The sequence below is a fragment of the Lethenteron reissneri genome, chromosome 9 (assembly GCF_015708825.2).
Source record: "Lethenteron reissneri isolate LAM-NWPU_2019-01 chromosome 9, ASM1570882v1, whole genome shotgun sequence".
Lineage (NCBI taxonomy): Eukaryota > Metazoa > Chordata > Hyperoartia > Petromyzontiformes > Petromyzontidae > Lethenteron > Lethenteron reissneri.
The window spans coordinates 5,239,169-5,252,502 of record NC_083787.1 but is presented as its reverse complement, the minus strand read 5'-3'; the positions used below and the strand labels follow the sequence as shown (position 1 = coordinate 5,252,502).

General features: G+C 45.1%; 1 protein-coding gene across 1 annotated transcript in view; it reads right to left on the bottom strand.

The window, feature by feature from the left end:
• Positions 1 to 10,085, bottom strand: part of LOC133340488 (docking protein 6-like) — a 53,687-nt gene extending 43,602 nt beyond the window's left edge. Inside the window, exon 1 of the mRNA XM_061548779.1 lies at positions 9,830 to 10,085. Within this exon, the coding sequence (XP_061404763.1) occupies positions 9,830 to 9,913 (84 nt within the window). The 5' untranslated portion in view covers positions 9,914 to 10,085. The remainder of the gene's footprint in view (positions 1 to 9,829) is intronic.
• Between the last annotated feature and the right edge of the window lie 3,249 nt (positions 10,086 to 13,334).

Here is a 13,334-nt window from a genome sequence, read left to right as displayed (position 1 = left end):
ATCCTCTTTTTAAATCCTTTATATTAAGTTCGCGTGCTTGCGTGCTTGCTTGCTTAGGACCGTGCAAATCTTTCGGTCGTTTTTTAACCCACTTCCCGTGATCCAATCGAGCTGACATTTTCCACACAGACTCGTTGTGCCAGACAATTATTGTTCGTGAAAAAAAATTCCCAAAATTTTACACTTTTTAGGCAAATTTTTTTTATTTTACATATATTCAAATAGAACGCATTCGTGGCTTTGGCTGAACGTCAGAGTGTAAGAGCCCAGAGCGTAACCCCTCCACAGGCCGTGGCGGAGTAGCGCAGTTGGTAGCGCCCTCGCTTCCCATGCCAAAGGTCGCGGGATCGATCCCCGCGTCCTCCACAGGCGAATATATTTTTAAATCCTTTATATTAAGTTCGCTGCCACGCATATAAAGGATTTATAGTGAAAAACTTTGTTTTTACGGGTTATACTTATTTGTGGGTGTGTCAATCCAGTACCGGTGTCGTCCATCGGGCCTTCAACCCTTCAAGCGATGTGTCCTGCCCAAGCCTACTCGAGTTTCCTTAGCAGTCGGTACAAGGTCAATAGTTTGCATTCGTTACCTGATCCGTGTTGTCCCTTGTTTTTCATCTCTCAATGTAATTCCCCCACCCCCGCCTCGCCACAAAAAGATCATCTATCCATTGTTATCGCACACTTTTCAGACTTTGTTCCATTTTCTTTGTCAGTGCTCATTTATCTGAAGTGACTGCCCTCTTATCTGTGTCCCTATGTTTTTACTTACCTAACCCTCACAAGATTCCTTTGACAGATGTTACCACAATGCTGTTTGTTACAATTAATTTGTCACGAGGGATTGGCGTGTGGCAGCAGAGCAGAGTAACCGGAGAAAAAACACACAATGGGATAACACTCAAAAGTCGGCACACATGGGTTCATGAACCCACTTGCTGTACTGCCATATTCTGGCCACCTAAATTCCCATCACGTTGGAAAGTTTCATGAATCTATGCGAACCACAAATCCTTGTCTCCAAAGCGCCGCTTTACTGGTATGAACTTCATTGCCCAACATGTGTTTGCAATGTATATGCTATGCGCGTGTGTGTCTTTGTATGTGTGTGTGGGTGATTGGGTGAGTGGGGAGTGGTAGTGCAGCGGTCAGCGCGCTCGCTACGAACCCAGCAACCTGAGTTCGATTCCCACTCACGGCCAACAACAGTGACGATTATCTGAACCCGGTCCTGGGCCTCCCCTAGGTCGACTCAGCCTCAAATGAGTACTTGGTGCGGTGTGTAAACGTCGCCACTTGGGAGACAAAGGCGACCGGGCGTGGTGACCCACCTCGTGTGCCGTGCCGGACTTCATAGGTGCTCGCTAACATCCCTTGCCCGAAGAGACTGTTAAAGGGCTACACGGGGTATCTTTGTGTTGTGGGTGAGCATTTTCTGCCCTGTGCAAGATACCTATTGTCATTGGGAAGCTATCGTCTGAGGCAATCTGACGTCTTGGAGGAAAAAAAAAAACACAGCCTGAAAACCACGGGAGCCAGAAAAAAACCTTACGGGCAATGATTGCATCAAGCATGAATGGGCCATGCACGCCACAGCGTCTCTCGTCTGACGCCCGTCTCACCTAATCTGATGTTGCTCTGTCTGCCTCCCACAGCATAGCGGCCCGGTAGTGCATCAAGGGATCATTATAGGGCACGAGGTGACGACCATCAGAAGTGGCCACACAAGGAGATGGAAAACGGCGGTGGTGAGGGACCTCGCTGGTAATTAGTGAGCATTGGTGCCCCCTGTCCTGGTTTCCCCAGGATTGTCCTCTCTTTGCAATAGCCACCCTGGGAAAATTTGCAGCACATTAAAATCCCCGGTGTTTGTCGGTCGTGTAATAATAACCCCACTCAAGACAATGCATGGGGCCTCAGAGCTCTCTACCCTCTTAGGGTATCGGGAGACATTCTTCAGAGATGGCAACCCTGGGCGAATTGACGGTTGGACAACCGACATGACACGACAGTCGGTTAAAAACCCCCCAAAAAAACCTGCGACATCAAATGGCCAACACGGTCACAAGATAGAATTCACTATCGTGGAAATGTTGACGGTCATAATACGGCAACGTAGTTATTATGACCGTCGTAATCACCGTCGTGTATTTTTGCAAGCTGCATACTGTATGCCCTTGTTGTATTCGCTCAGCGGAGGCACCGAATGTGCTGGCGGAGCGCTCGGGAAAGTATTACAACTCAGCCCGAGATTGCGAGCGACTTCCTGAAATTTTGCCGTTTCCTAACATTAAGGTTTCTTTGAAAGTATTAAAAATAAAGGGCTCCAAGTTTATATACTGTATATGTGTGTGTGTGTAAAGACAAAGATCCCCCGTATAACCTGAACAGGCTGTTGGGGCAAGTGCTGTTAGCGAGCACCTATGAAGGCCGGCCACAGCACACGAGGGGGTGGGTGGCCAATACCACGCCCGGCCGCCTTTGTATCCCTAGTGGCGATGTTTACTACACAACAAACCAGGTATTCATTGGCGGCCGAGTCGACCTAGGAGAGGCCCATGATCGGTTCAGGTAATTGCCACCAGTGTTGGCCATGAGCAGGAATCGAACCAAGGTCGTCAGGTTCGATGCGCAGCGCGCTAACCGCTACACCACCGCTCCCCAAATATAGACACAGAACTCCTCTTATCCACAGCTTGATTACCCCCCCCCAGCTCCTCTTATACACGACAGCTGAATGGGTCCGCGAAAACTCCGAATATCTTTCAGTTCCATTTCTTCCTATCCACGATTTTTCTTATGATGCACAGTGGAGCAGCTTCCTCATACTTTAGTCTTTATTTTTTCTCCGATCGGAGTCGCTGCCACGGAAAAATTAAAATGAATCCTATCATCCGCGGGGGTTATCTTTGGTTGTTTGGCTCATGGATAAAGAGTACAGTCACGGATAACCTCACAGATAATAAGATCCACGACATTGATTCCCCATAACATTGCAGCTAAGAGGAGTCTCCTTTACTGTACATAGCTCGAGAATGATTGTCAAAGAAGAATGGTGTACACGAGTTGTCAACAAATTGCATAGATCTCAGAAACTGGGGTAACTTCAGGGCTACGCTTACTACCAACACACCGACTCTAAACAAGCAAAAAATTAACCCGTAAAAACAAAGTTTTTCACTATAAATCCTTTATATGCGTGGCGGCTAGAGTCCTCTCGTCCTCTGGCTTGAGATGGCTGCCACCTATGGGTCAGATGATTGCCTGCCACCATTAAGCAATTGGTAATTAAATATAAAAAAAAATTCCTAAAAAGTGTAAAATTTTGGGAAAAAATTTTCACAAAAATAAATTTTCACGCACAACGAGTCTGTGTGCAAAATGTCAGCTCGATTGGATCACGGGAAGTGGGTTAAAAAACGACTGAAAGATTTGCACGGTCGTAAGCGCGCAAGCAAGCAAGCAAGTGAACTTAATATAAATGATTTTAGAAAGACTCGTCAGATTTAAACAGGGAGGGGAACTTGCGAAGGAGGTGTGGCGGAAAAACAAATTGTGACGTGAATGTTGATGCATTCGAAAGCCCAATGAGCGACCGTCTTCCAACGCGAGCCTTCTGACACAATGTCCAATTCTAGATTTGAAGCTTTCGTGACTGCAAGGATTCATACTCTTAGTTCTTTCGGTAAAGTCACGTAGGTAAAAAATGAAATAAAAAATAATAAAAATAAAACAATAAAATCACGACGTTTCGGAGGCAACGGAGACTTGTGTTGCCTCCGAAACGTCGTGATTTTATTGTTAATAATTTTTATTTCATTTTTACCTACGTAACTTTACCAAAAGAACTAAGAGTACAATGTCCAATGTTCGGTACGAAGCAATGTGCAGCCTCGCCAATAGACAAACCCCATTGTGCAATCTGACACTGCTGTCGAATTCACGCCAGTTAGTTATATGTCTTTACCAACTTTGTCACTAGCTTGGTGGGGGGGGGGGTCAGATCATTTCGGTGTCAAGTGCCAAAGTGAAGTGGCGCTATTGGGCGTACGGCAGCGGAAGTATTCCTCGTTTTAGTTTGAGCTCTAAAAAAAAAACCCTGACACATCATCAGAAGAGGAATATCTCGTAGTGCCACAAGAGGGGAGTACAACCACGAATCCCATTGTCTTGAGTGGAGTGTTATTGCGTAACTGACATAAGCTGGGACTTGTGGAAGGATTTAACGTTTCCCAGGATAGCCAACTTCAAAAAGAAGCAATCTTAGCAGAAGCAAGACGTGGGGGAAAATTTTAATTTGATTGGCTCAATTCTGACGGGTGATGCCACAAGGGACCTTGCTTAAACAAGTAATTTTTCTTACTCATGTTGGTCCATATACAGTTCCGCCTCTCTTTACAGATGAAAACTGGCAAGATCGCTGCCTGTAATCCGCGCACACAGCCACACGTTGATGAAAAGAATGCAATGGCTTTATGCAAGTTGTAAAGGCGCATATGTGCACAATTTGGAAGGGAAGCTTGAAGGATTATTTGAGTCACACCAAAACGACTTTGAAATGACGAATTAATGTAGCAGAATACAAAATCACGGCACATTTTTCCAAGTGGCAGAAATCATTGGAAGCACTGCATGCATTGTGTCTGTTTTAAAATATGCATGCCTGATGCATCATGCCTCTTCTTGCGTACATATGTATGGAGAACTTCATTCGCACCGAACGTAGCCAACTGTGATAATCTGAGAATGCAGAATGCACGTATGGTAATGCCCTGTGTGCCCGGTTACCCGAGTCAAAATTTCGCCTGTGGCTGAAATCGGCGTTGAGTGAAATCTGAATACACCTTGGTCTCACGCTTGCCGAACCCGCATCTACACTGCACGGCGAGATACCTTCATCCAACAGTACGTTGACAAAGCAGTGTACATTACCGTTTACCGTATATACATCTCTTTATCATGAACAATTATTATGACACAGGTTAGCAAAATGTAAAAAATAAAGCCACCCTCTGCGAGCTCGTGGCTGCATCGGTGTCTATTGTTTCATGTCAGTCAATCAACAGGTAGGCGCTCGTGAATTGCGAACACCTCCCCCCCACCACCCCCCTTGAATTCACCAGAGGATGGAAGCCACTGGATGATGATGTGCAAAGACAAAGCGTCGCGTGGTGTTAATTCATCCTTGGACCAAAGCGTCGGAGAGCACGTGCGTTTACGACAAAACACTGGTGGCCGAGCGGGGGGGGGGGTAACGCGCGCGTGTTCACACGTCAACGCAGCACAAAATCTTCTCGGTGCGGCCACGTTAAGCCACGAATAAGGCGACGCAACGGGCGACATGCAGAGTATTCCGGTTGATGTCGCGTGCGCAAAATCCACACATAATGGAGCCTCTTAAAGGCTGATGGGGACCACACAGAGGGTCCCAGCAATTCTCCCGGCAGCCCCTGGCGCGCATTGGGCAATGGACAAGCAAACATCCGCTCCGTTCTCGCAAAGAAATGTTGTGGGGTGATTTTTTTTTCTTCTTCTTCGTAGCATTGAGCAAGTGGCGAACAGTTAGGGTTTCAGAACAACTTGGCCCGCGTGATTTGGCATGTTATGCTGGTTTATATGCCGTGCAGGAGACGCAGCGTTGTGCTTTATACGGCAGAGTATATATGGCACGCTACAACGAGCACGTGTCTACAACATTTACACCCTGCCCATATAAAGAAAGGTTATACAATATTCATCGGCATTTGTTCCTCTCTGTACCACGAAGAAGGGAGGGGTGGGGGGCATTGGCAAAAACAAAACCTTGTGTGTGTGTTTCCCCTCTTCGAGCAGTGCTCGTCACACGAATGTGATAAAAGTTCGCGTAGCATTGCACTTTATTTGTACAATGTGCAGAAGTGTTTACAGCAAAACGCATTCGCGATGGTGGAGAAACAAAGGGGTGTGTATGAGGGGACTTATAATTATGTTGATCCCAAAAAACAATAACAACTATTATCTCAGAAATAATACACGGGCCTTATAATCTGTAACAAAAAACGTGGATAATGCGACGAATTAAAGTGACCACTTCCAGTTGACTCATCTTACCCCTTTAAACAAAGTGAGTTGTAAGAATCCATCTGTAGATAACAGACGTTATAACAGACATATATTGGGTCGCGAATAATAAATGTTGCAGATAAGAGGAATTTTACTGTGTTTTAGATACACTACAGTAAATATAACAACATACACTGTACGCTATAATATAGAGCGTACAATATCAGACAAACTCTGTATACCTAGGGTATGCAGAGCAGAACAAACACACGTCTGTAATTCGCACTGCAGTCATGTACATAAATATAAACCTCAGTCATTAAAAAAAAAAACACAATCCAGAATGGGCGACGTAGCAAAGCAGCTGAACAAACTGCACAGCCTTTCAGATGTCTCCTGGCCACACATACAGTGCTTGTGTTCTCTGCTTGGGCGTTGCATTAATTGGCGAAGAGCTCGGGGTAACACGAGAGGCTCGCACCCATCATCGGCCTCCAGACCCGACTCCATCCAGCGTCTCCGCTCGCTATGCAGATTTTGTCGCGCGTAGCGGAGAGATTTAGAACGTCCAGATGGGGGCCCACGACCCACCGAACATGCAGCCGCAGCCGCACGCTCATCAAACATCACTCTCGTGAAGTGTAAATTGATCCAATGAAACGTTAGGTTCATTTTGTACCGTAGTATCGTGTCGGGTTTTTTTGTCGGTTGCACTGCAAAGCTCTCTCGCTCTCAAGACGCGTTGTTGTCAGGTTGAACGCGTTCAACGTTTCTGGAGAATCTCCGAGCGCGTGAAGCGAACAACGTGTGGGACATCATACCGAGCAAAATGTGCCGTGACTGTGTTTTTTTTTTTAGCACGAGTTGAGGTCCCTCTAAAAGTGTCACGGTAAAGTTGAGGACTCCTTTAGTTTGATTGCTTGATCGTTGTGAGGGTTTATCGTGTTTCTTTTTCTTCAACCAGAAAAACAAAGTCCAATTGTGTCCCAAAGCCCACAAAGGCCCATAAAACCTCTCCAGGTGCATTAGCTGCTAAACGTGCATCTGTAGCCACCCATTTTATGGCCGTGAGAATGTCAGAACCTTGACTTCCATACCCAAGGCATGGTAGCTCGTTCTCCTCCCCTCCAAACATGCAATTTAGAAGCAATGTGACAGGGTAGCTTTTGTACTTGGGGAGAAAAAAAAGCCTGAAATACATGGGTATTAAAAAGGAAGCGAAGGTTTACTAAAATTGTAAAGCTGTATTTTGGAAAATATGCACATTCATTCACCATTCCTGGTTCGGTGTAGTCATGTCGTATATTTGGGGCATGTTAGAACAAAGCTGTCGGCGGCCATTTGTACGCTTATAGAATTCCACAGTACCATGGTGATGTAAAAAACGAAATAGTGGTTTCATATCTTAAATGAGCATACATAATGAGCTGCAGATAATCTCTTGTTTGGAGCCCCGATGAGCCAGTGGTGGGAACTCCACATTCCTATGGTCAGAGAAAAAAACAACTGATGTCTTACCTGCAAAGTGACACTCATTTGATTCACTCTGGAGGGATAAAACAGCTTAGTTTGATCCACGTCTGGGATTTCAACTCACGGCCTATCACGTGCGAGCCACAAACTCAACAGCTGTACCACTTAGCCCCGATCAATAACCACGATTAATAATAAAAAATAGATTTGGCCAAGTTGCCAGATTGATTATAATTGACTGATCTCGAGTATGATGGTTTACAGTTCAGTAATACAGCACTTGTATTGCATGCAAAGAAACTGTGCTGTATTTTAAACACAGTCGTTCAATTCTGGAAATCTGTCTAAATCACTGGACATTGATCCAGGTCAATTTCATTTTGTCAGAAATCTTTAATCGGTCACAGGCAGCCCATTCCAATTCACACTGTACTCTGTGTGCGTGTGTGTGTGTAAATACAGCCACTAAGCTCAATCCCTATCCATGCGCATCTGTGTCAATCAGAATCTGTAGTCCTTAACGGTCAGCGGTCATCCTAGGGCGACTCGACCTAAATGATTACGTGGGTGCACTGTGTCAACAGGAGTGCCGGCAAGGCACAGGTAGGTAGGTGGCTGGGCATATGCGATTCTGGTCACTTCCTTGCCATCACGAGCTGTGCACGCTGTAACAGGTGCTCGCTAACAGAAGCTGTTCTCAGAACCTCGCAGTGAGTATCGGTGCAACAGGGAGGGAGTATTATTATATTTCTATATTTGGCTTTGTGTGTTGTCTTCTAATGCTTTATGGTTATTGAACAGTGTATTGTTATCATTATACTGCCCTCTGTGTAATGCTGGTTTGAATGTTCGCATTATGTATATGCTGCTTGCATCTGCAAAGCAGCATTTGCATCGGTCAATTTAAATGCGATTAAAAACCCTTGATCGTGTGCTCGCACACTGCCGATATACTTTGCAGAGAAATACATTTTGCAAAAAGGTGGCTTCAATATTCGGAGTTGTCTATTATTATGTATAGTCCAAAGAAACTCATCAGCCAGACAGACACAATCGGAACATCACGATCATTATGCCATTCGACCATCGGTAAATGAGCTGATTCTATTTAGACTTAAAACTTTCGTGACTGCAGTAATTCATATTCTTGGTTCTTTCGGTCAAGTCACGTAGATAGAAAACAATAATCAAAATTAAAAGCAAAAAACCCCACGACGATTCGATCGCAACACAAGTGGTCTTCATCAGGTGGAGAGGAGAAAAAAAAGACCGCTTATGTTGCGATCAAAACATCGTGTGGTTTTTTGCTTTTAATTTTGCTTTTTGTTTTCTATCTAGGTGACTTTACCGAAAGAACCAAAAATATGAGCAGATTCTAAAAAGAAGAAAAAAATCATCACGTACTTTTTCATTTGAGTTATTCCTTACATTAATTGCTCGTGTAAATTGAATGTGCCTATGGGGACTAATCTGGGATTACTTGGGATCCACTCACAAGTAGGGATCAAAAGGGTTACGACTCGGGTCTGGATTTTCAGAAATCTGTCGCACAATCTTAATGTTAGTGAACTTAAAAAAAGACAATACAATACCACAGCCCAGCTGAACACTTGCCAGCTTAAAGGCAAAGACATCTGAAGTACCTTTAACCATATTTTAACCCACATGCACCAAGTTGTTATTGGATTCTGGAATCTATCTGTGCAAAGCTGTCGGTGTTATCCGATGATGTGTGTACGATTTATCCAGGTACTTTCCTACAAGCTAAATGCTCGTGAATATAATTTGCCACCACACATCCAGAAACAGGTTCAGTGAGGCTTTTCTGGATGAAGTGTATTTTAATTGTTATTACCAATTACTACGAACTGCAAACAAAACATGTGAATGTTTGACCTCAACGGCAATGCAATTATAATTATTAATTGTATAAACATATACGGTACGCAGCATGTACAGTAATTCACTTCTAAACAAGCCAATGTTAACATCCAGCCACAGTCCTATGAAAGAAAGAACGGATATGTTAATTATGCTGGGGTTATTGGCTTTGATAAGCCACCATTTATTTACTCAAAGGCAATTCTTAAACACGTACAACTCGCAAACAGCACGTTTGTTGCGTATGCCGTACCAAACCCCCCTACACCCAAACAAATTGACAATTTAACTTTCTAAATATTGCTCAACCACCAAGTTAAGATGACATCATCCCAAAAAACCTTCCACCCCCCCCCCCCCCCACAAAAAAGAAAAAAATGACAAGATAACAGCAACAGGGCCAAAGTTGCCGGTGTGTTTTTTTTTTACTTACCCCAAGCTTTCTGCTCCTCATCCTCACATAGCCCTGTTTCACCACGTCGCTGAAATCCACAGGCACCACCACTCCGCCCTCCATCCTCTCTGCTTGCTGAGCGCACGACTTCCCTCCTCCTCCTCCGTGTCGCTTCACTGCCGCTGCCTGATGATGATGATGACGACGATCTTTGCTTTCGCTCCGACTCACGCAGGCACGCACCTCAGTACCACTCCGCACCGCTCCTCCCACACGCGTCTCTCGCTCGCTCTCCTCTCTCTCTCTCTGCCAGTAGCTCCCGTGCACATGGCACTGACAGCCGCAAAAGCCCTCCCCTTCGCCGGACTGCACCACTCTGGAAGATGCGCAGGGATGTGGGAGGGGGGGGTGGACGGAAAGTGACTCAAAATCCTCGCGTATAGCGCCGCGATTGAAAGTTGACACGCACAGACAGCTTCGAACCTCAATGCGGTAGAGCAATAATGAAGATAAATCGAGATGCGGTATAGCTGTCGGTAATGTGAGTGATGTCAACCCTTGAAGGAAGTGCACGCACGAATAACCCTTCGGCTTGCGACACTGTTGGTACATTCCGCATGGTATCTGGTGTTGCTCATGTTTAAGCCCAAAGCCACTGGTGGAGATGTGAAATAGAGAACCATCACCCATAGGGACCTTTCCTCAATCGAGACACACACAAAACAAAGGGATAGTGGAGGGTGTAAGACATTGATGGTCAGAGACAGACAAAAACACACAATGGCTTTTATAAACAATTGAACCACCCCGTAACAATGCAACTCTCCTGCGCTGTTAGTGCAATGCATCTGTCAGCGACTCGCTATTAACACTCCGTCGCTAATCCACGTGTGAAAGAAAGCAGGCAATGAAAATACACAAACACACAGCTGTGTTTAGTTCCAGTCTCTCTACCGAGTTGCAGTGGGGGGGGGGCATGCAAATTATGAACAGAGTGCTCATGATTGCGGGCGTTGACTCTCAGCGCAACCATGCCACGCACTGCCATTATGTGATTTATTTCATGTTTTCCTGTCTGCTAGTGACAACCAGAGCGAGTCGCATGCCTACAAGCTCATTTGAGCATTTTTTTTTCTTACAAGAGTAGGGCTCTGTGCCCTCGACACGCTGGTGAAATTAAAGAAATAAAAATCAGAGTCGCCGTTACATTTTTTTTCGTGACCAACGCGCACTATTCAGGGACACTTTGTCGCAGCCTACTCTTTGAAAATAAGGTCACGGGGCATTTCACGCCTGAAATTTAGCTAATGGGACGGGGCCACTCAAAAAGAGCAGGAGCACTTACATGACAATGTCCCTGCAGCGAATTATCATCGGGGTGGAGGAGTGGTTTTGATGTGAGGGTTCAAATCGGGTCACGCACGGACTGACGGATGTCTGCCGGGGCGAGAGTCAAAGGGGCTGCAGCATTGGAGCCGCGCGGGCACCGTTAATTGTTACGGCATCATTTACAAGGCAATTAGCGGAAAAGTGTGCAATATACGGCGGCGGCGCGGTTATTTTTCACAGCACAATTGCAATACGGTACACAAATTGGTGCCTTTGCAACTGGTTACAAAAAAAAATATGTTTTCAAGGTTGCGCATGTGGGAGCTGTGTTGTGAATGGCCCGTTATGAATAAATGTGATGCATAATGATGATTATAAAAATAAATATAATTTGTTTTCTGAGGAGAAGCAATTAAAAACTCCGTGTGAAACTGTCTTTAAAACTCACGCGCATTTCTGCTTCCATTTTAACACCTTCAAATATATATTTAAGAAAATGCTGGTGATGTTTAATTTATAATCTATGTATTATTACCAAGGGGCGCGAGTAAAAATAGCTAAATATTCCCCGAGAGGTTATTGATCCTGTTGCTAATTGTTTTTATCCACTTTAAAAAATGTAGTCAAATAATCCAATCATGATCAGTGTACCTTCAGAGGACTATATTTAAGAAAATACAGACTCCTTGTCAATTGGAATCAAGGTGAAAAAAATTGCTTGCATGTAACACAGTTGCTAATTACAATCATAGACCAATCAATGGAAACGTGTATTTATATGTTTACAGCAATGCCCTTTAGGGTTCCATCTAGTGGAGGCCCTTCCGACAACCAGTGGCATGAGAAAGACATTGTAAGGCTGCACTTTTACCCTTCAGGGAAGGCGTCATCAAGACCCATTCAGTCAATTTACAAGAATGTGTTTTTGAGCTTCCAGTGGGAATTCTTCGAATTTGGAAAAGACACAAATGGCCCACGCAACAACAACAGTGTAGTTTAACGATTTGCACATTTCAAGATCGTCAGAACCTAAAATAGGCCCACCACCATTAGGTTCTCTGTGCGAAAGCGGGAGCACAGCGATTGCACGCAAACTGCGCCCGCACTTGGCAATGACGGCAAATGATTAAGGCATTCGTTACGATTGTCCTGGGATCCATTGCAGTTTGTATGCAATAAAAACGGGAGGCTGAACAGACCTGAAGTCACCCATCCAAGACAACTGCAATACCACCAGCTAAGCATTATCAGCACATCTGAGAAGTGACTCGTAAGCGAAAAATTAAGCTATTTTGTTGAAGGTCCTGCTTAATGCGACAGCTGGTATCAAAGAGTCATCGTGGCCAACGATGCGAGGACTGAACTAGCAAGCACAGCCAATGCAGCTCGCTCACTTTCACCGCGCACCACAGTTGATGACTCGGCATCAAAAACCCGGCACAGATTGCTGCCCTCGACTTTGTGGATCAGAAGTCACTTGAAGGGGGTTTCAGAGGCAGCTCTCTGATGTCTGCTTCCACGGGCCGTTTTCGAAACAACCAAGGGGTTGCGCCACTGTGCGAGGGGTGTGCGAATGGCTGCTTCGCCTCTTGATGTGACACCGATAGCACAATCTGGATAAAATTCGCCGATTTTTAGTTTTCATTGGCATCGAAAATATTTCCACCACGATCAAAGCAGCTTCATACCCCAGCACCGCGGTTCGAAGGCGGGTTCTATTTTATGCAAGCAGCAAGGCCAAAACGTTAGGGGAAAGAATGGGTGGCACAAGTTCCCGATCTCACACCATACAGCAGTAAACACTGTAAATGTATTTACAGCAGTAAATACATTTATAGTTGACGCGCAGTGAAAATACTTGTTTTTGTGCCAGCAGGCTCAGCTGCCCTTTGCATTCTCATCTCATGGCACTGGACCGCGGTGTCTTCCTGGCATGGCTGCAAGCACAGCTTATGGGATCTCAGAGTCTTCCCAGCACATCTAGAGTGATGGGTGATGTGTTCATTTCAAGGCCGCAGGTTCAGCAGTTCGAGCCCACATTTCGGCGCTGTGCTGTTGTGGCACACGCAACGTCAGAAAGCATGCTTGCCATTCTATATGAAAGGAGCAGTTGAAACGAGTATCCCGTCTGCTTGTTTTTAGGCATTGCAGGTCAAGCACATTTTTTTTTACATAAATGCCAACTGTGGGGCTGAGTCTCGGCCAAAGAAAGCCA